Below are 20,948 nucleotides of genomic sequence, written 5' to 3'. Positions count from 1 at the left end.
CGCTCAAGGGAAATGTGCCCTCAAGGTAAGGGGGCAGCTTGCACCTGAAGTCTGAACAAGGTCTGATGCAAGGCTCCACGCTGCCTCGCTGGCAAAGTAGGGTCAGCCCCAGGCCTGGTGGTGCCTGGGGGCAGGACCTTGGGGTCACCCCTAAGGACAAGTGTTATCGTCCCCATTTTATAGATGGAGAAACTGAGGTCTCAGAAGGGAGGCCACTTCACTCTCCAGTGGCTTAGGATGTGCAGGTGCAGCCTCAAAATCTTTGTCTCCATGGCCTTCAGCCTTGAGCATCACCTGCCTCTTGTGTTCCCCACCCCTATTCTTAACACTCTCACCAGGCTCAGCACTTGGGAGGGCCTCTGGGGAAGTCTTGTCATTTCTCAGAGCCCCTGAGCCCTGCAAGAAGTCAGTCCAGTGCTCACCAGGAGTCATGGTTCTTTTCAGGACCCGAGCCTGCCGTGTTCCCAGCCTCTTCATTCATACACGCACCCTCCAACCCCCAGGGTCCTCATCAGACCTCCCTCCCCAGGTCTGCCTTGGGGATTTCTGCTCATGCATGCCCCTAGATCCCAACCCCTGCCTTCCTGGCTATCTCTTGCTCATTCTTAGACCCCAGTCCTGATGTCCCCTTCTCCTCAAAATCACCTCTGTTTAGAAGCACCTGGGACCCTGTGGACTTCCCACAGCCATAGCCCTGTTCAGGGGACTGGAAGAATAGTCTGGAAAGCTTCACCAGGGTGGGAGGGGAGTGGGTGGTGGTTGAGATGATGTTGAAAGAGGGCTTTGGAGATGTGGGAGCTGTGTGACCGCACAACAGCAGGACTGGTCATGCAGCAGCTGCCCTCTGCCTGGTACAGGCTCTTCTGCACCTCAGAATCTGATGGAGAGGTAGGCAGGCCCTTGTCTGTCTGCTTGCTAAGTTTAGATTTTATCCTGGGTGGGGAGGAGGGAGGCAACAAGGGGTTTCAGCAGAGGAGCCTGTGGTAGTATTTACATGTTTCTAGTCCTCTGGACAGATCTGAGACCCTCTAAGACCTAGAACAGGGTGGGGCACAAATGCAAGAGTGATGGAAGGATGGCTGGACCAGTGGACAGGTGGACAGCAGATGTCCTGGGAACAGGAAATTGGAGAGCAGAAAGGGTTGGGGCCAAGAGGAGGCTAGATGGATTTTCCCAGGCTTTGTGACTCTCTAGAGAGAATTTTGAAGAAGGCAATGGCACCCCACTCCAGTACTCTTGCCTGGAAGTACTCTTGCATGGACGGCGGAGCCTGGTAGGCTACAGTCCATGAGGTCACAAAGAGTCAGACACGACTGAGCGACTTCACTTTCACTTTTCACTTTCATGCACTGGAGAAGGAAATGGCAGCCCACTCCAGTATTCTTGCCTGGAAAACCCAGGGACGGGAGCCTAGTGGGCTGCCATCTATGGGGTCACATACAGTTGGGCACGACTGACGTGACTTAGCAGCAGCAGCAGCAGAGAGAATTTTAGAGTTCTTTTCCTCAGTGTCTCTCTTCCCTGACTGTGGCCTTTAGTTACCTGTGAGCCAAGGGTGGGAAGCTGAGTGCATGAACTCTGGATGGTAGACAGTCCTGGGCTATGTGTTCAACCTCCTTCACTCAGCACTCCTTGACCACCCCTCCAAGCCCAGCATTGGCTGGGGACTGGCGAGAGGGGCTGGTTCTCAGTGAGGAACCAGGCAGAGGCAAGCATCTTCGCATGGTCTGTGATAGAGGGCCAGAGAGGGAGCCCAAGAGCCCTGTGGTCGTGCTGAAGAAAGGATCCGTGACAGCTGATCTCAAGGGCTAACCAGAATTTTGCACAGAGTGAACAGGGAGGAGACCTCCTCTGCCCAGGCCAGGCAGCAGGAGAGCAGAGGTATTGCAGATGCTCGAGTCGTGGGTAAGCGGAAGTGAAAGGGACAGGGGCGTAAGCCTGAGTGGGGAGGGAGGTAGGAGGCGGGCGCCCAGGATGCGGTGCCACGTTGGCTCCATCCCTTCCAGAGGACCCTCTGCTCAAGGGCAGTTCCCCCTGTATGTTCTGTGCCTGCTTACTTGAGGTCCTAGCCAATGCCCCTGGTCACAACAGGCCTGACTTCCCATTTCTGTGAGTCAGGGCTCCTCTCCTACTTCATTCTGACCTAGTGCCCAGTGGGGAAGCACAAGTCCGTGCCATGGAAAAGAGGTGGGTGTTTGGCAAAGCCCCAGGAGTGAAATGTGGACTGGGTGTTAGGCAGTAGGGGGTGATGGAGACTGTGGAGAATTAGTAAATACATGGGCTATCAGAAGGACAGAAAGAAAGATAGCGCTGTCATATCAGACTCTTGCGAATCCATGAACTGTATGTAGCCTACCAGGTTCCTCCCTCCATGGGATTCTCCAGGCAAGAATTCTGGAGTAGGCTGCCATTTCCTTCTCCTGAAAGACAGAGGGGCCACTGAACTCTGTCAGTGTGATTGTTTGGAAATTCCAGCCTGGTACCACCAGATCTGTGGCTGCTTTTAAGAGAAGAATTTTTTCCAGATTTTTTATATGAATAAAAAATCTCTTATATGGTCCAGATTTTTTTATATGAATCTTTTATAAAGTATAAAAGTATAAAGTAACTAATTTTAAAATGTTTCAAACATCTGCCTAGCTAAACAGGAACATTGTGGATCCATATAGCTCATTGTTGGGCATACATGATTGAGCCCTAAGTGTGTTGTAGAAGGAACAGTGTCCTTGTGTCCCCAGACCAGCCTAGGCCACTCTTGGACTGGGCAGAGAGGCCAGGACACTGTTGGTGGTGGGTACCTCAGAGTTGCCCCAGGAAGCTCCATGCCAGTCTTTGGGCAGCACCTGCCCCTGTGTTCAACACTGTCTACAGGTTACACCCCAGTGGGCAAGGGCAGCTGAGCTGTCCAGATCCCAGAAAGCAGACAGTTTTTCTTTTTTTTTGGATTTTTCCTTTCTTGTCAGTATTCTAGCCTCTGCTTACCTCTGCCTATTGCCCAAATGACCACATCCTTGGGAGCTACTGGTGAAGAAAGACAGGAGAAACATGGGAAGCAAGACTGGTGGGGTAATAGCATCACATAGGTATCCATGCTCCAGGAAGGGTGGAGGGTAGCCATGTGGCCTGGAATATTCTCCAGACCTGGAGCCAGACTGCCTGGGTTCTTTTGTTTTTCTATTTTTATTTTATTGGAATATAGTTGATTTATAATGTTGTATTAGTTCCTGGTGTACAGCAAAGTGATGGTTTATATACATAATATACATACACTCATTATTTTTAGATTCTTTTCTCATAGAGGTTATCACAGAATACTGGGTAGAATTCCCTGTGCTCTACAGTAGGTCCTTGTTGGTTATTATAGTAGTGTGTGTGTTTTAATCCCAAGCCCCTTGTTTATCCTTCCCCTCCATGTTTCCCCTTTGGTAACCATGTTTGTTCTCGGTATCTGTAAGTCTGTTTCTGTTTTGTAAATAAGTTCACTTTTATTTTTTAAACTAGATTCTACATATGAGTGATATAATATTGATATATAATAATCTCTTTCTGACTTCACTTAGTATGATAATCTCTAGGTTTATTCATGTTGCTGCAAATGGCATTATTTCATTCATTTTTACGGCTGAGTAATAGTCCACTGTGTATATGTACCACATCTTTATTCATTCCTCTGACCATGGACATTCAGGTTGCCTCTGTGTCTTTGCCGCTGTAAATAGTGCTGCTGTGAACATGGGGGGGCTTCCCTGGTGGCTCAGATGGTAAAGTGTCTGCCTGCAATGCAGGAGACCCAGGCTCGATTCCTGGGTTGGAAAGATCCCCTGGAGAAGGCAATGGCACTCCACTCCAGTCCTCTTGCCTGGAGAATCCCATGGACGGAGGAGTCTACTAGGCTATAGGCCATGGGGTCACAAAGAGTTGGACACGACTGAGTGGCTTTACCTTCACTTTCATGAACATTGGGGTATGTGTGCATCCTTTCAGATCATGTGTTTTCTCCAGATACATGGTGAGGAGTGAAATTGTTGGATCATATGGTAGCTCTAATTTTAGTTTTCTAAGGAACCTACATACTGTTCTCCATAGTAGTTGTACTAATTTACCTTCCCACCAACAGTGTAGAAGGGTTCCCTTTTCTCCACATCCTGTCTACCATTTATCGTTTGTCGACTTCTTGATAATGGCCATTCTGATGGGTATGAAGTGATACCTCACTGTAGTTTTGATTTGCATTTCTCTGGAAATTAGTGATGTTAAGCATCTTTTCATGTGCCTTTTGGTTGTCTGTATGTCTTCTTTGGAGAAATACCTACTTAAGTCTTCTCCCTATTTTTTGATTAAGGTTTTTTTTTTTTTTTGACATAGAGATGCATGATCTATTTGTATACTTCTGAGATTAATCCCTTGTCAGTCACTCCATTTGCAAATATTTTCTCTCATTGTGTTTTTTCATTTTGTTTATTTTTTCCTTTGCTGGGCAGAAACTTTTAAGTTTGACGAGGTCCCATTTGTTTATTTTGTCTTTGTTTTCATTACTCTAGGAGGTGAATCATAAAAGATACTGCTGCAATTTATGTCAAAGAGTATTCTATGTTTTCCTCTAAGAGTTTTATCATGTTCAGTCTTCCATTTAGGTCTTTGACCCATTTCATGTTTATTTCCGTAGGTTGCTTTGTATAGTCATTTTCACAATGTTTATTCTTCCAGTGTTGGTAAACCAAGAACATGGTATATCTTTCCATCTCTTTGTGTCATCTTCAATATCTTCCATCAGCATCTTATATTTTTCAGTGTATATAGGTCTTGCCTCCTTAGGTAAATCTACCACTAGGTATTTTACTCTTTTGGATGAGATGGTAAATTGTTTTACCATGGGACTGTTTCCTCAATTTCTCTTTCTGATCTTTCATTGTTAGTGTATGGGAATGCAAGAGACTTCTGTATATTAATTTTGTGTCTTGAAATTTTACCAAATTCATTGAGCTCTCATGATTTTCTGACAGCATCTTTAGGATTTTCTATGTATAATATCATGTCATCTGCAAACAGTGACAGTTCACTTACCCAAGGCAATCTAGAGATTTAATGCAATCCCTTTCAAATTCAATGGCATTTTTATAGAACTAAAAAAATCTTAAAATGTGTATGGAGACACAAAAGACCATGAATAGCCAAAGCAATCTTAAGAGAAACAGAGCTGGAGGAATCAGACTCCCTGACTTCAGACTATACTATAAACTATAGTAATCAAAACAGTATAGTACTGGCATAAAAACAGAAATATAGATCAAAAGAACAGGAGAGAAAACCCAGAAATAAAATCACATGCCTGTGGTCGATTAATCTACGACAGAGGAGGCAAGAATATACAGTGAAAAAAAAAAAAAAGAAAGTCTCTTCAGTAAGTGGTGCTGCGAAAATTGAACAGCAACATGTAAAAGAATGAAATTAGAACATTCTCTAACACAATACACAAAAATAGACACTCTGTATCCATTAAACAATAACTCTGCATTCCACTGTCCTCCAACCCCTGGCAACCAACATTCTACTTTCTGTCTCTATGATTATGCTAAGTAGGTCATATAAGTGGAATCATACGGTACTGGTGTTTTAGTGGACTGACTTATTTCACTTGGCAAAACGTCCTCAAGGTTTGCCCATGTTGTAGCATTTGTCAGAATTTCCTTCTTCTTATGGCTGGATAATATTATGTTGTATATATGTATCACATTGTGTTTATCCATCTATCCATTGATGGACCCTTGGTTTGCTTCCATCATTTGGATATTGTGAATAATACTACTGTGAACATGGGTGTTTGTCTATCTGCTCAAGTCTCTGCTTTCAGTTTTTTTGGGTATGTGCCCAGAAGTGGAATTGCTGGGTCGTACAGTAATTCTGCTTTTAATAGTTCGAAGTGCCTCCGTACTGTTTTCCACAGTGGCTGCACCATCTTACGTTCCCATGAACAGGGCACAAGCATTCAATTTCTCGACGTCCTCACCAGCACATGTTGTTTTCTGCTTTTTGGATAGTAGCCATCCTCATGGGTGTGAGAGAGTGTTGACTCGCGTTTCCCTAATGATCTACAATGTTGGGTCGTGATTCTGCTTTCGTATTATCTGTCCTCTGTCTTATTGCTTGTGTGTCAACAGTGCTTATGGCTATCCTGTCCTCCATGGTATGAGTAGACCATGATGATCCTGCTCATTCTGCCACTCATGGGCGTTAGGCGGTTTCTCATTCAGAGAGATTGCAGGGAGTGCCACTAAGAACATTCTGGAGCGCATCTTTCGGTGGCCATGGTGTTAGGTTGTTAAATGCAAGCCACTGCCATTTGAAAGTTAGTATTGTATATATAAACCAATTCATAAATAAAATGTATGGTGCGTGCTCCCCGAGGGCCCAAAGGGTCCTCAAGCTTGGACAGGCTCCACCGGCCAGGCTAGGCTGCTGCCTGATATGCCCTTCTGCCGTGTCCCAACCGCCTGCTGCCTGCCCTCCCAGTTTCTAATCTGCTTCCCCGGGGCGGGGGCGGGAGCGGGGGCGCCACCCTGGGCCCTGACAGCACTCCCTGCCTGCTGTTGTCCCCAGCGTCCTCCCCACTGGTGAGTCAGCTAGCTGAGGGTGTGACCAGCTCCTCTCTGTGCCCAGGGATCTTTGGGCAGCGGCTGGAGGACACAGTCCACCATGAGCAGAAGTACGGCCCCCGCCTGGCGCCGCTGCTGGTGGAGCAGTGTGTGGACTTCATCCGGGAGCGTGGGCTCACCGAGGAGGGCCTCTTCCGCATGCCCGGCCAGGCCAACCTGGTGAGGGACCTGCAGGATTCCTTTGACTGTGGGGAGAAGCCACTGTTTGACAGGTGAGCTCCTGGGAGGAGATGTAGATAGGGCCACCCGTCCATTACCCCTGCAGAGTCTCCTCTCAGGATGCCAGCTGAGAGGCCTGGGTGCAGGACGGAGGGCAGGGTGACGCCCCACACTGGCACACATGTGCGCAACCAGCCCTCCTGATGGGCGGAGTGTGGGGCATAGAACCAGTGTGGCAGCCCTGGGTCTCCCACCTGGGTGGGTCCTGCTACTTCCATGCAGGCTCTGTCCACTGTGGAGATGCCCCTCATAAGCCCACAGTCTGTCTCTTGGCTCTGCTGTCTCAGGGTGACCCATTCCCCCACCTCCTGGCTTCTTAGACGCCAATACTGAGATGCACATCCTCACAAGTTTCAGGGGCAGGGGAGCGAGTCTCCTCCACCTGTCCTCGGCCAGCACCCATACTACTCCATCACTGGGGCTTACTGGGTCCTAGGCTCCACTCTGGGATAGAGTCAGCCTCACTGAGTGCCCAGGGGCTAAGAGCAGGGGAGAGGTGACTGTTTGGGGGCCTCTTGTCTCTGACAGAACCCCCATTATGGGGTAGTTTTTCATAGAAAGTTCTTTCTGCAGCCAGCCAGCCCTGGCCCCCATGGAGCTTCTGCCCCTTCTTCTCAGATCCGCCCTCTCCTGGGGCAAACAGGCCCCCCACCTTGCAGCATAGGCCCACAGGTTTCTGCTGGCAGCCCTGGCATTTTCAGGTCTTTTCCTCTCAGGGCAGAACACTGCCAGCCCCTCCAGCATCTGCCTAGACCATCACTGCAGCCAGGAGAGTCTATCAATATCTTTTTCAGATGTGGAGTGTGGGTCTGATCACCATTTCCCAGAGGGGGTCTGCCCAGAGAGGGCACAGGGGTTCCTTCATCTGGGCCAACAGTGTGGAGTGGGGAGAGCGTGAGGAAGTGAATTTCTGAGGAGGGAGGAAAGATGAGGCAGTCAGGACTTAGCCAAGCTCCCACGACCAGGAGTACTGTAACCTCGGGCAGCCAGGAGGAGTCAGGATGGGGCTTTGGGCAGGGACGCCCAAAGTTTTGGGGAGAGCCATGAGGTCTGCAGCCCAGAGGGGCCACCCTCTGAGTTTACTTGCCCAGATCAGAAATGCTTCACCTTCCCCACCAGGGGGAGACACAATGGCTGGCCTTTGTCCAAAGGCAAGCTGCTCATCCTCCTAGCTTCCCATCCCTCCCCCCATCTTCCTGGGGTTCCTGCTCATGCAGTGGCTGGCAGTGAACTCATGGTGTCCCCAGGTGGAAGGTCGCTAGGGCTCAAGGCTAAGTATCCACTGGGGACATAAGCTTCCAGGAAATGGGGGTGTCAGCAGAGGAGTGGCTGGGAGAAGGCAGACAAGGGTGAGGGTGGCTGTGTGCTTGGCTGGAGAGGGGAGGTGGGGGCAGGAATGGGGGCTGCTCAGTTGGCCAGACCAAGAGCCATCAAGAGCCACCAGTCCTGAGGCAGGGAGGGGCTCTGGGGATACAAATTCGAGGTGCATGTGGCCCTGTGGAACCCCAGAATTCCAAATGCCAGGGTGGGAGGGACCACAGGGCTCATCTCAGTGATGAGATGGACAGCAGGCCAGGAGCACCTTAATGGCACAGTCCCTTTTGGCCTGTGACCCATCTTTCCTGAACACCTCCCATGAGGGAAATGCAGATCCAGAAGAGCAGATGAAACACCCGGGGCCCACCCAGCTTGGAAGGCAAACTTGGAGAAGGTACCAGGACTGCAGCCCAGGACCTGACCCCAGAATCCAAACAGGCCCAGGGCCGCCATCCTCTCCAGGGCCCACTTCAGCCTGGGCAGCTCCGAGCTGCAAGCAGGAGACTGACGCCTGGGAGTGGACATATGGGGCTCTGGGGCAATGGAAATGGGACATCTGTAGTGTGAATAGGAGCCCAGAAGCCGGGGAAAGATGCTGACCTCTGACCTGCCCAGCCTCGGAGACCAAGAACAGCTGCCCTTTTCCAAGGGGCTTGGCAGCCCTGCATGGTGGGCATGTTTGACACGGTCCTCCTGCTTCCACTAGAGGGTGAGCCTGGGCAGAAGAGCAGGCTCAGACATGGGCCAAAGGACAGCTGTGCCCCTGGCTCCCCGACCCCAGAGTACCCTGGGGCAGGTACCAGGCCAGTGGAAGGTGGCCCTTCACACCCACCTGTTCCCTAGCCGGTCATCATAGTGTGTGTGTGTGCATACACACACATACATGGATGTGAGAGCAGAGACCGCCCCTGAGGGGGGTGGGCGAGGTGCTGGTCGCCCTGCGGTTCTCTGGTGCCCAGCCTCACGGGTGTCCCCTCCGTCTGCAGCACAACCGACGTGCACACGGTGGCCTCCCTGTTGAAGCTGTACCTGCGGGAGCTCCCCGAGCCTGTGGTCCCCTTCGCCAGGTACGAGGACTTCCTTAACTGCGCCCAGCTGCTCACCAAGGACGAGGGGGAGGTTAGTGGCTCACGGGGACCCATGCTGGGGGAGTGGGCCTGCTAGTTGATGGGGAGCGGTGCGTGTGGAAACAGGACTTTTTGTGACTTTTCATGGTACATAGATCCTGTAGCCTGCTCTGTTGGGGATGAGGGGCAGGCCTAGAAGCTCCAAATTTGGGGAGGGCTAGAATATCTCCCCGCTAGGCGGGAGGGTACTCTGGGGTGGGAAGCCTGGAGCATCCCCTCCCTGTGTGCGGCCCTCCATCTAGGAGGGACAGGTACCTCCTGAAGCAGGCTGTGTTCCAGCCATGCTCTTGAGTGCAGCCTGCCCAGGCTGGACCACCACTCAGTAGGCACTACTGCTCCATCACCTCCTCCCACATCTTAACTCAGGCTACCCAGGCTAGCCTTGGGATTCAGAAACAACCAGACCTTTCATCTATTTCTATCCTGCCTCCTCCCAAAAGAATTTGAGACTGCCCCCAGGACAGAGCCCCCCGCCTGCAGCCCTGGTTGGCTCCAGCTGGGGAAGAACTGTTTGCCTTCCCTGTGGCTGTGTGGGAGATGAGGGGTCTTTATCTAGCAAATATTTGTGCCTCGATAAGTGAGCTGAGCGCTGGCCCTGACATTCCTCTGTGGCTCTGCAGAGGCACATCCCTTACAACAGCATCTCGAAAGTAAATCTCTTTCCCCCCAGAGGTCACCAGCCAGGGGGATGAAAATGTGGTGCCCTCTAGTCACTGGCGGCCAGGCCTGTGGGCTGTGGTTGGAGGTCTGGACTCGGATTCCCACCCCCTCCTCATCCCGCCTGCCTCCAGCAAGAGAAGGCCTGGGGCCACCCTGCTGATCTTTGAAATGCTGTTTTTCTCTCTCAATCCCAAGGGGACTCTGGAGTTGGCTAAGCAAGTCAGCAGCCTTCCCCTGGTCAATTACAACCTGCTCAGATATATCTGCAAGTAAGTGACTAGGGGTGGGGCTTCCCTCTCCTGCAGTCTGGCTCCGTATGCCCTTCACAGGGGTTGGGGGGCCCACCCACACATCCATCAAGCCAGTGGGGAATATAAAAGAAGTCTCTGCACTTACAGAGCTTATCATAGTCCTGGCTGGAGCAGGCAGTGTTATACAGTCCTGAGTACATTATTCCTGAAGGAAAGCGAGATGGCCTTTGTTCCTTCTGCCTCCCCTGGGTGCCTCTCACCGCCCCTCCCCATGGGTCTGCTTCCTAACCATGACCTAGGCTCAGGGTGCCAGGAGAGGACAGGTAGGGTGGACCTTCACCCAGCCCTGCATCTGGGGGTCTGAGCCTTCCTAGGCAGCTGTACCCAGTGCAGGTGGGGGAGTTATGTCCTTCCACACCAACGACAGGCCCTGGTTCCAGTGGCCTTTACTTCTGATGCCCTCCAGATCTCAGGAAGCTCTGCCCTCTTCTGAGCCTGGCAGGGGCAGCTGACTGTGCCCAGTGGCTGTGGAAAGATGGGCACAGCTGAGCACGGGGGGCCAGGCAGCTCCCAGCAGATCTGGAGTTAGGGATCTGCTTCTCTGCCAACTGTCTCTTCCTTCCTTTGTAGGTTTCTGGATGAAGTTCAGTCCCACTCAGATGTCAACAAGATGAGCGTCCAGAACCTGGCAACTGTTTTTGGGCCTAATATACTTCGGCCACAGGTAGAAGACCCGGTGACCATTATGGAAGGTAATGGAGGGGGTGTACGTGGTGGTGCTGGGTGCTCGGGGCTCACGTCGGTCCCGGGCAAGTCCTCAGAACCCTCACACCAGGCCAGCAGGGAGGGTGGCCCTGCCCCGGGCACTTGGAAGCAGCCTCTCTGCACCTCCTCACTGCCTTCTCCAGCCCCTCTTCCCCCATGGGGTCAGCTCTAAAAGGAAAAGGAACCTTGCCCTGTGGATGGGGTCATAAGGTGCAGCTAGAATGATGGGAGCGGCTGAGGGGGTGGAGGTGGGGTGGAAAAGGTCAGTGCCCTTGCCCTTGAATACACACAAATGTTTTTGTTTCACCGAAGTAATTTTCGATTAAGTAATTGTCACAGGCTGCTTCTGGATGTTAGAGCTCAGCAAACCCTGGGGATATTATGTTCTGTAATGAATAATCATAATAAAAAGATTTCAAATAATATAGCAACAGCAGCCGCTTTCCACATGTCAGAGCCTCTGCTGAGTGCTTTCCTTCTACCACCGCATTTCAGTCCTCACAAGAAGCCCCCGGTTACTGCCCCCATCTGACAGATGAGGAGACAGGCCATGAGAGATGAGGTGACTCTCTCAGTCTGACTTTTCAGAGGGCACACAGGTGCAGGCTGGCCTGGACATGAGCGCACTGCTTGGAGGCCCCATAGAAAGACCATCCTCTCTAGTGTGGGAGTCTAGCTGCTCACAGGTAACCCGCAGTCGTTCGAGCCAAGGAGCGGAGAGGCTGGCAGAACTCACGCAGAGCCTGCCTGACGCCAGCTGGAGCCTGCTGCCCCTGGCACGAGGCAGGCTGAGGGCAGAGTGGCCGTTCCTGTGGGACATGAACTAGGGGAGGTGCGTGGGGCAAGGGGTGGGCTGCAGAGCTTTTCCCTGTCCCACCCCCAGCTGACGGGGTGTCCCTTGGGGGTTGTTCTCTTGTTTAGCACTCCCTTGGCCTGACTGGTAGTCTCCCCAGAGCTCCCACCTGCCAGGTTGCACAAATGCCTGACGGCAAATGCTCATCCTGCTGAACTGCCAAGCTCTTACTTCACCTAGTAAAGATTGTTTACTTAATGCTCCCCATGACTCTCCATTACTTCTAGTGGGAGTAGAAGCACTTGACCTTCCTCATCACATAGACGCCTCCTCCTGTCTCTGGTCTTTGCTGGAGGATAACAGGAGGGTAGATACCATGGTTGCTCTGCAAAGCCTCCCTTTGTCACTGACCCCTCTCTCCACCCCACAGCCTCAGGAACTGAGTCCCCACATGTGCCACAGGCTGTGTCTCAGGGGCTGTGGCCTGGGGAAGAGGAAGCATGTGCTTGTGTGTGGGGTTGTTCATGTTAGGGGGGGTGGCTATGTGCATTTGTGTGTGATTGTGTATGGGGTTGTGTATGTGTGACTCTGTGTATGGGGTCATGTGTATGTATGACTCTGTGAATGGGATTGTGTGTGTGTGTGACTCTGTGTATGGGGTTGTGGATATGTGACTCCGTGTATGGGGTTGTGTGTGTGTGTGTGTGTGACTATGGGGCTGTGTATGGCTATGTGTGACTGTGTATGGGGTTGTGTGTATGACTGTGTATGTGTATATGTGTGACTGTGTATTGGGTTTTATATGTGTGTGTATGGGGTTGTGTATGAGGTTGTGTATGTGTGTGACTGTGTATGGGGCTGTGTATGTGTGTGACTATGGGGTTGTGTATGTGTGTGAATGTGTATGGGTATGTGTGACTGTATGGGGTTGTGTGTATGACTGTATGGGTATATATGTGACTGTGTATGGGGTTTTATATGTGTGTATATGGGGTTGTGTATGAGGTTGTGTATGTGTGTGACTCTGTATGAGGTTGCGTATGTGTGACTCTGTATGAGGTTGTGTATGTGTGCCCACATGCATCCGTAAGACATCTCAATTCTGTGTCCCAGAGCCCTGTGCCCCCCAGAGTGGAGGCATAGCCACTGTGGGCAGCAAATGGGGCAGCCAAGAGGGCCCTGGCATCCAGGTCCTGGTTTCCAGTTCCAGCCTGCCCCTGACTCACCCGACAGCCTTAACCAGCATTGTGTCTGCTCCTCCCTCCACCAGCTGGTTGGAGTGGGTGTGAAGGCTGAGTGCGTTTCTGTGCCCCAGACCCCACATTGGAGGAGGGGCATTTTGGGTATGGTCCTTCTGTCCCTGTCTGAATTTGGAAAGTGTGGTGGCCATCCTTACCTTTGGAGCAGAAGATGGCGAGCTCTTGTTGTCCACACTTACAGAGTAGAGTAGACTGGTTTGAGGCTACTAGCAGAGCTGGGTGCCCTGGGTCCGAGCTGCAGCTTGCTGACTGGTCTGGAGAAACTAGACTGGAGGCATTCACAGTTAAATGTTTCTTATTCCTTCTTCTTGGCAGGCACTTCTCTGGTCCAGCACCTGATGACCATCCTGATCCGCAAACACAGCCAGCTCTTCACTTCGAGGACCATGGAGGGGCCAGCCTCCCCACGCGGGGGCCCGCCGTGCACCGTGGGATGGGGCTCCGAGGAGGTCACCAGGGACGACCAGGCAGAGCCCGGCAGTCCCAGCGCCCCCGGCCTGCCCTCACACAGGACCTCTTCTCTGGATGGGGCTGCCGTGGCGGCGCTCTCTAGAACCTCTCCCACGGGCCTGGGGAGCCGAGGCAGCCCTGCTGCCACCAGCCTTGGGAAGAAGGTGCAGACTCTGCCCAACTGGAGGTCTTCCTTCCGGCAGTCAGGGTCCCGGTCGGGGAGTCCGAAGGTGGGCACCTCATCCCTGGAGGTCCCCATCATCTCCTCTGGAGGGAACTGGCTCATGAATGGGCTGTCCTCCCTGCGAGGCCACCGCCGGGCCTCATCAGGAGACCGGCTCAAGGACTCGGGCTCCGAGCAGAGACTCTCCACCTACGACAATGTGCCCCCGCAGGGCTCCTTTCCCAGCACACCCAGTGTGGCCAGCCTGCCATGGTCTGGGGTCTCCTCCTGTGAGGCCTCGGCCAGGGGCTCGGTCAGCAGCTGCACAGCGTGCCGGGCCAGTGACTCCTCTGCCTGCAGTTCCCTGCACGTCGAGGGGGCCCTCGAGCCCTCCCCTGTCCTCAGCAGCAGCGAAGAGCGCAGATCCGTGGATCTGGACCATGGCCTGGATGGAGTGGGCGCCTGCATCAGCAGCAGCGAGCCCAGTGACCCGGGCAGCCCCGCCCAGGACCACGCCCGCCGAACCGAGGTGCTCCAGGGCCTGGTCACAGAGCTCAGAGCAGAGCTGTGCCGGCAGAGGACTGAGTATGAGACGAGCGTGAAAAGGTAAAAAGCCTTGTTGGGCAAGTGCAAGACTGGCACTCCTGGGCTGGGCAGAGCACTCGCAGCCAGCAGCTCACTGGGCACTGGTCCTGAGCAATCAGCCTCTGGCTTGGAAAGATAGCTCCTGGAGGCAGGGCTCAGAGCAGCCAGCCCCCAGGAAGCTGCCTTTCTGGGAGAAGGTTCCCTAGGACAGGGCTGGGAATGGAGGGGTGGGGGTCCTCTGTCTGGGAAAACTTGGGAGCCAGGACTCCATGAGGCCAGCTGACTAAAGGAGTGAGTCAGAATCTCAGCCTGAGCTGCTCAGAGTACCTTTGATGGAGAGGTTCGGAGTGGAGGTCCCTATGTGACCCTCAGGGAGGAGGCAGGCCCCGGTATGTCCTATAGTTCAGGAACTGGGAATGGGGCAGGGCCTCTGTGCACTGCAGGCCCCAGGCCAGCCTGACTGACCCACCATGGTCGGCCTGATGTAGAGTGAGGACAACTGGATGGAAATCCAATTTCCTCTGAAGAGGGAGCTGACCTTGCTGAGCCAAGCCCTCCCTTCTACCGGGTCACAGAAGACGCCCCGTGCCTTTAAGGCTTGCAGGCTTGCTCACTGATGGGCCCTGGTTCTGTCCTCTCAGCCCCTGAGTGCAGAGGGCTTTTTCCCTCATAGTCATCAGCAGAGCCTATGGGTCTCCCCAGGTGGCGCTAATGGTGAAGAATCTGCCTGCCAATGCAGGAGACAGACATAAGAGTCTCGGGTTTGATTCCTGGGTCTGGAAGATCCCCTGGAGGAGGGAATGGCAACCCCACTCCAGTATTCGTGCCTGGAGAAGCCAGTGGACAGAGGAGCCTGGTGGGCTACAGTCCATGGGTTTGCAGAGTGGGACACAACTGAAGCAACTTAGCACGCACACAGAGCCTACACTAGACAGTGAGCAGTGCTTCCATCAACATCTCAGACCCTTTAGATCCTTTTGCCCCAGGCCTTGCATCAGCTGACTGACCTATGAACCCATGTCCCACCCACTAGCAGAAGGCTTCAGTGGGCTCTGAGTGCTTCCTTTTTCCATCAAACAGTGGAGGCTGAAAGGATTCATGCTTCTGTTTCTGAGCATGGGATTCCCATGGGGAGCTGGAATGGCAGCATCTGACCCTCTTGTCCTGCTGGCAGCTGTCTCCTGGGTACCTGGGGAATGTCAGGTGTGTGCCAGCTCTGTGTTCATGAGGGAAAGATGGCAGGAGAGGGGCTATGAGGGCAGTGGCCACTGCCATGGGGGAGATCAGGGGTAGGTGGGGTCACAGCAGGTGATATCTGAGCCAGGACTTGGCTCAATAGGAGCCAAGGACCAATAGGATTGGGCTGAACAAGGATGAGAAAGGACACAGCATGAGTAAAACCCAGGGTGTAAAATTGTGGAGAAAACCCACAGGGTAAGCACTGGGTGGAATATACCAGGCAGAGATAGCAGGAACTCCCTGCAGATTCACTGGAAGGTGAGGACTGCTGAAGCTGAGCTTATAGAGCACACAGGACTTGGAGGATGCTGTCTGAGGGCAGCCTCAGAGGGTCAGAATCACCCTGTCACTTCTTTGGCTATTTGTGGAGATGACTCAAGCTTTCACCTTCTCGAAGGCTGGAGTCCTCAGGGGAAATGCAGTATTGTTGTATGGTGGGCTCTGGGTTCAATCCTTGACCCACTGTGCATTTGCTGAGTGTCCAGGCAGGCTCTGAAAGCGTGAGGTAGTGGGGGTGGGGTGGAGAGTGAGGCCTTTTGCCAGGAGTGATGCTTTGATTTTATTCCCAGTGAGATGTGAAGCTGCTGGCAGGCCTAGAGTACTTTGATCACTTTGATGAGGTGCGCTGGCTGCTGTGTGCAGGAGTGCTTGACGAGGCAGACAAAGACCAGTTAGGAGGCCACTGAGATCCAGGCCAGACTGGTGGGTGGCATGGACCTAAGAGGCGGCAGTCGAGGTGGGCAAGTGGCCAGATTCAGAACATGTTTGGGTTTTTCCAGTTGATCAATTGTGGGATGAGAAAAATAACTGACTTGAGGGACACCATTTTTGTTTTGTAAGAAGGTGGTCTCTGAGTGAAGAGACTGGGGCTGTAGGAGGGTGACTTGGGAAAGGAGGACAGGAACCAACAGGAGCAGGAGCTGTGGGTCTGTTAAGCTGTAGATGCTTATTAAGTTTCTGAGTGGACTTGAGAGAGAGAAAGATTGAGGGTTGTCACTCAACCTGTCATTCACTCACCACTTCTGTGGTGCCTGGAGCCTAAGGCTGGACAAAATCCCTTTAGGAGTGGCATGGAAGGAAGAGGGATGGCCCAGGCCGTTCCCCAGAGCACTAGGGGGCAAGGAGGATCTTGTGAAGGAGAAGCCCAGAGGGAAGAAGAAGCAATGAAAAGGCTCATGGGGGGACCTGCTGCCCCCATTTTGGGGGGTCTTCTGACACTATGTCCCCCCCAGATGGGAGGTTAGAGTAAAGGAAGGCTTTTTCCCTTCTCTATGGTTTTTTTTTTTAATTGAAGTATAGCTGATTTACAGCATTGTTAATTTCTGCAAAGTGATGCAGTTTTAATATACATATATTCTTTCTCATATTCTTTTCCATTATGGTTTATCCCAGGATACTAAATATAGTTCCCTGTACTATAAAAAGGACCTTGTTTATCTATCCATACACACACACACACACACACACACACACACACACACACACACATATATGAATAGTTTGCATCTGCTAATCCTGAACTCCGAATCCCTCCCTCTCCCACCCCCTCACCCTGCCCTTGGTAACTCCAAGTGTGTTCTCTGTATCTGTGAGTATTTCACAGGTAAGTTCATTTGTGTCATATTTTAGATTCTACATATAAGTGATATCATATGGTATTTGTCTGTCTCTTTCTGGCCTACTTCACTTAGTATGATAATCTCTCAATCCATCCATGTTGCTGCAAATGGCATTAGTTCTTTCTTTTTTATGACTGAGTAGTATTACATTGTGTGTGTGTGTATATATATACACACACCACATCTTCTTTATCCATTCATCTGTTGATGGGTATTCAGGTTATTTCCATGTCTTGGCTATTGTAAAATAGTGCTGCTGTGAACACAGGGGTGCATGTATCCTTGTGAATTAAGAGTTTTGTTTGGGTATATGCCCAGGAGTGGGACTGCTGGATCATATGGCAGCTTTTTATTTTTTTGTATGTTTTCGATTTTCTTTTTTTCTTTTTTTTTTTACTTTTGACCATGTTGCATGGCTTATGAGATCTTAGTTCCCTGATCAGGGATTGAACCCATGCCCTTGGTGGTGGAAGCACAGAATCCTAACCACTGGCACATGTGTGTGTGTGTGCGCATGTGCACACACATGCACTGGTCGTGTCCAACTCTTTGCGATCCCATGGACTTAACCTGCCAGGCTCCTCTGTCCACAGAACTTTTCAGGCAAGCATACCAGTGCGTTGCCATTTCGTACTCCAGGGGGATCTTCCCAACCCAGGGATCGAGACTGTGTCTCTGGCATCTTCTTAATTCTTTACCCCTGTGCTGCCTGAGAGGCCCCCCTAACCACTGGACCGCCAGGGAATTCCTAATTTTAGTTTTTTGAAGAACCTCCATACTGCTTTCCTTAGTGGCTATACCAACTTACATTCCCAGCAGTAGTGTAAGAGGGTTCCCTTTTCTCCACATCCTCTTCAACATTTATTATCTGTAGACTGTTTAATGGTGCCCATTCTGACTGATGTGAGGTGATACTTCATTGCAGTTTTGATTTGCATTTCTCTGAGGATTAGTGATATCAGCATCTTTTCTTGTGCCTATTGGCCATCTGTTACCTCATCTTTGGGCTTCCCTCATAGCTCAATTGGTAAAGAATCCGCCTTCAATGCAGGAGACCCTGGTTCGATTCCTGGGTTGGGAAGATCTGCTGGAGAAGGGAAAAGCTACCCACTCCAATATTCTGGCCTGGAGAATTCCATGGACTGTATAGTCTATGGGGTCACAGAGAGTTGGAGATGACTGAGTGACTTTCACTTTCTACCTCATCTTTGGGTAATGTCTGTTTAGGTCTTCTGCCTAAATTAAGTTGTTTTCTTTGTTATCGAATGAGCTGTTTGTATGTTTTGGAAATTAATCCTTTGTTGGTCACATCATTTGCAGATATTGTCTCCCAGTCCATAGTCTCTTTTAATTTTATGGTTTCCTTTGCTGTAAGTTTGATTAGCTTCCATTTGTTTAGTTTTGCTTTTATTTCTGTTGCCTTGGGAGACTGATCCAAGAAAACACAGGCACAATGTCAGAGAATGTTTTGCCTGTGTTCTCTTCTAGGAGTTTTATGGTGTCATGTCTTCTTATTTAGGTCTTTTAGCCATTTTGAGTTTATTTTTCTGTATCGTGTGAAGGTATGTTCTAACTTCATTGATTTACACACAGCTTCCAACTTTCCCAAAACCACCTGCTGAAGAGACTGTCTTTTCCCCACTGCATATCTTGCCTCCTTTTTCAAAGATTAATTGACCAAAGGTGTGTGGGTTTATTTCTGGGCTCTCTATTCTGTTCCATTGATCCATATATCTGTTTTTGTGCCAATACCATGCTATTTTGATTACTGTAGCTTTGTAGTATTGTCTCAAGTCTGGAAGTGTTATGCTTCCTGCTTTGTTCTTTTTCCTTAGGATTGCTTTGGCAATTCTGGATCTTTTACAGTTTCATATAAATTTTATTTGTTCTAATTCTGTGGAAATGTCATGGGTAATTTGATAAGGATTGCATTAAATCTGTAGATTGTTTTGAGTAGTATGGCTATTTTAACAATATTCTTCCAGTCCAAGAGATGGGATCATGTTTCCATTTCTTTGAATCATCTTCAATTTCCGTTATTAATGTTTTGCAGTTCTCAGCATGTAAGTCTTTCACTGCCTTGGTGAGGTTTATTCCTAAGTTTTTTGTCTGTTTCTTGTTCTTCTGATGCAATTTTAAAGGGGACTGTTTCATTGTCAGTGTAAAGAAATGCAACCAATTTCTTTCTGGCAATCTTTCATCTTGCTACCTTGCTGAATTCGTTTATCAGTTCTACTAGTTTTTGTGTGGAGTCTTTAGGGTTTTCTACAGTGTATGTCATCTGCATATAATGATGGTTTTACCTCTTCCCTACCAATTTGTATACCTTTTATTTATGCCTCTTGCCTGATTCATGGGTCTAGGACTTCCAGTAGTATATTGAATAAAAGTCATGAGAGTGGGCCTCCCTCTCTTGTTCCAGATTTTAGCCCTGCTCCATGCTTTGTCCTCAGTAGTTAAGGGTGAAGGCCTAGGCCTTGCGGGGGTGGGAGGAATGGGTATTTGTTCCAGGAACATCATGTGCCAGGTGATACGCCATGGGTCTCCTTAGTCCATCATAGCTACAGTACATGGGTGGAAGGTCATCCCCTGCGTTTTCAGGACTCAGTGCAGTTTGCGTCCTGCTCACAGTTTATGTCTTGTAGTCAGGTCGGTTCCCAGAGCCAGGCACAGTGCGTCCCTGAGGCCTTAGAGGAGTGGGTCATCTGGTTGAAAAGATGAAACGCCTGTGTTGTACTCTGTGGTAGCAAAAAGGAGCAGTGTCTGACATGCTGGGGAGGATCAAGAGAAGCTTACCAGAGGCTGAGACATTTGAGCTGGGGTATGAAGGCCGAGAGGGAATGGAAGATGAAGTGAAAACCTGAGTGGGGTTTCCTGTGAGTCGCTGTGTCTAGATGGAGTTCAGTGGGTCTCGCAGAAGAGCAAACGAGGTGACAGTTTCCTGCTTCCCTCTCGGTGTAGGGCTCAGTCCTGTTCTCTGCCAGCGAGCGGTCCAACCCTATGTCAGATAACCAGGCGGGAGGGTAAGTGGTCTTCTACTTGAGTGAGAACTCAGGGAGGGCCCCTGACCTTGAGTGCCAAAGGCCAAGAGGAGGATCTCTGGGGGGTGAAGCCCCAGGGTCTTGTGAGGATATGTGGTCTGTGAAGCCTCACCTGGCGCCGGGTCTGAATCCACAGCATCCTTCCCCTTTGCTATCAGGTCTGAACACCTACTTTACCCCATCAAGTGTCTGCCAACAGTGGAGCTTGCTTGCAAACCTCAGCCCAAGTCTAAAATGGTGTCTTTCTCCTTTGATTTTTTAAGACTCGAAGAAGGTAGTGCCGACCTGAGGAAACGAATGTCACGGCTAGAAGAAGAACTAGACCAAGAAAAGAAAAAGTACACAATGCTGGAAATAAAGCTGAGGAACTCGGAGCGGGCACGGGAGGATGCAGAAAAGAGGAACCAGCTGCTGCAGAGAGAAATGGAGGAGTTTTTTTCAACCCTGGGAAGCTTGACTGTTGGGGCAAAAGGTGCCAGAGCGCTGAAGTAAAGGAACCAGCAGAGTTTGTTTCTGCTGCGTGCTTGTCCTCCCAGCCTTCCACAGCCTCAAGAGGAGCCAGAGCCTCTGCAGCTGGACCTGGGCTTCAGTGGTGCCAGGAGAGCCGGCCCAGGCTGGAGAGAGCAGTCCTGACACCCCGTCAGGAGCCCGAGCCCCACTCGGGATCGGGAGGCTGCGCCGACCGTGCAAGATGTGGCAGGCATCAAAGCGGCAGTCCCATGACCATCAAAATAGATGGCACATGGGATCTGAGTAGCCCACCAGGAACTTTCTGCATTCTTTATTAAATGTGCTCTCAAAGCATGA

The 20,948-nt window shown here is 50.9% G+C and overlaps 1 protein-coding gene across 5 annotated transcripts in view; it reads left to right on the top strand.

Moving 5' to 3' along the window:
• Nucleotides 1-20,948, top strand: part of ARHGAP22 (Rho GTPase activating protein 22) — a 125,673-nt gene extending 104,725 nt beyond the window's left edge. For all 5 annotated transcript variants that reach the window (XM_070470999.1, XM_070470998.1, XM_070471001.1 and 2 more), the window contains 6 exons: nt 6,658-6,865; nt 9,176-9,308; nt 10,172-10,245; nt 10,858-10,979; nt 13,360-14,263; nt 20,405-20,948. In XM_070470999.1, coding sequence (XP_070327100.1) covers nt 6,658-6,865; nt 9,176-9,308; nt 10,172-10,245; nt 10,858-10,979; nt 13,360-14,263; nt 20,405-20,633 — 1,670 coding nt within the window. In that variant the 3' untranslated portion in view covers nt 20,634-20,948. The remainder of the gene's footprint in view (nt 1-6,657; nt 6,866-9,175; nt 9,309-10,171; nt 10,246-10,857; nt 10,980-13,359; nt 14,264-20,404) is intronic.

This window comes from Odocoileus virginianus, chromosome 7 (genome assembly GCF_023699985.2).
Source record: "Odocoileus virginianus isolate 20LAN1187 ecotype Illinois chromosome 7, Ovbor_1.2, whole genome shotgun sequence".
In the NCBI taxonomy this organism is placed as follows: domain Eukaryota; kingdom Metazoa; phylum Chordata; class Mammalia; order Artiodactyla; family Cervidae; genus Odocoileus; species Odocoileus virginianus.
Note: the sequence above shows the minus strand (reverse complement) of the source record. Positions and strands in the feature narration are given on the sequence as shown.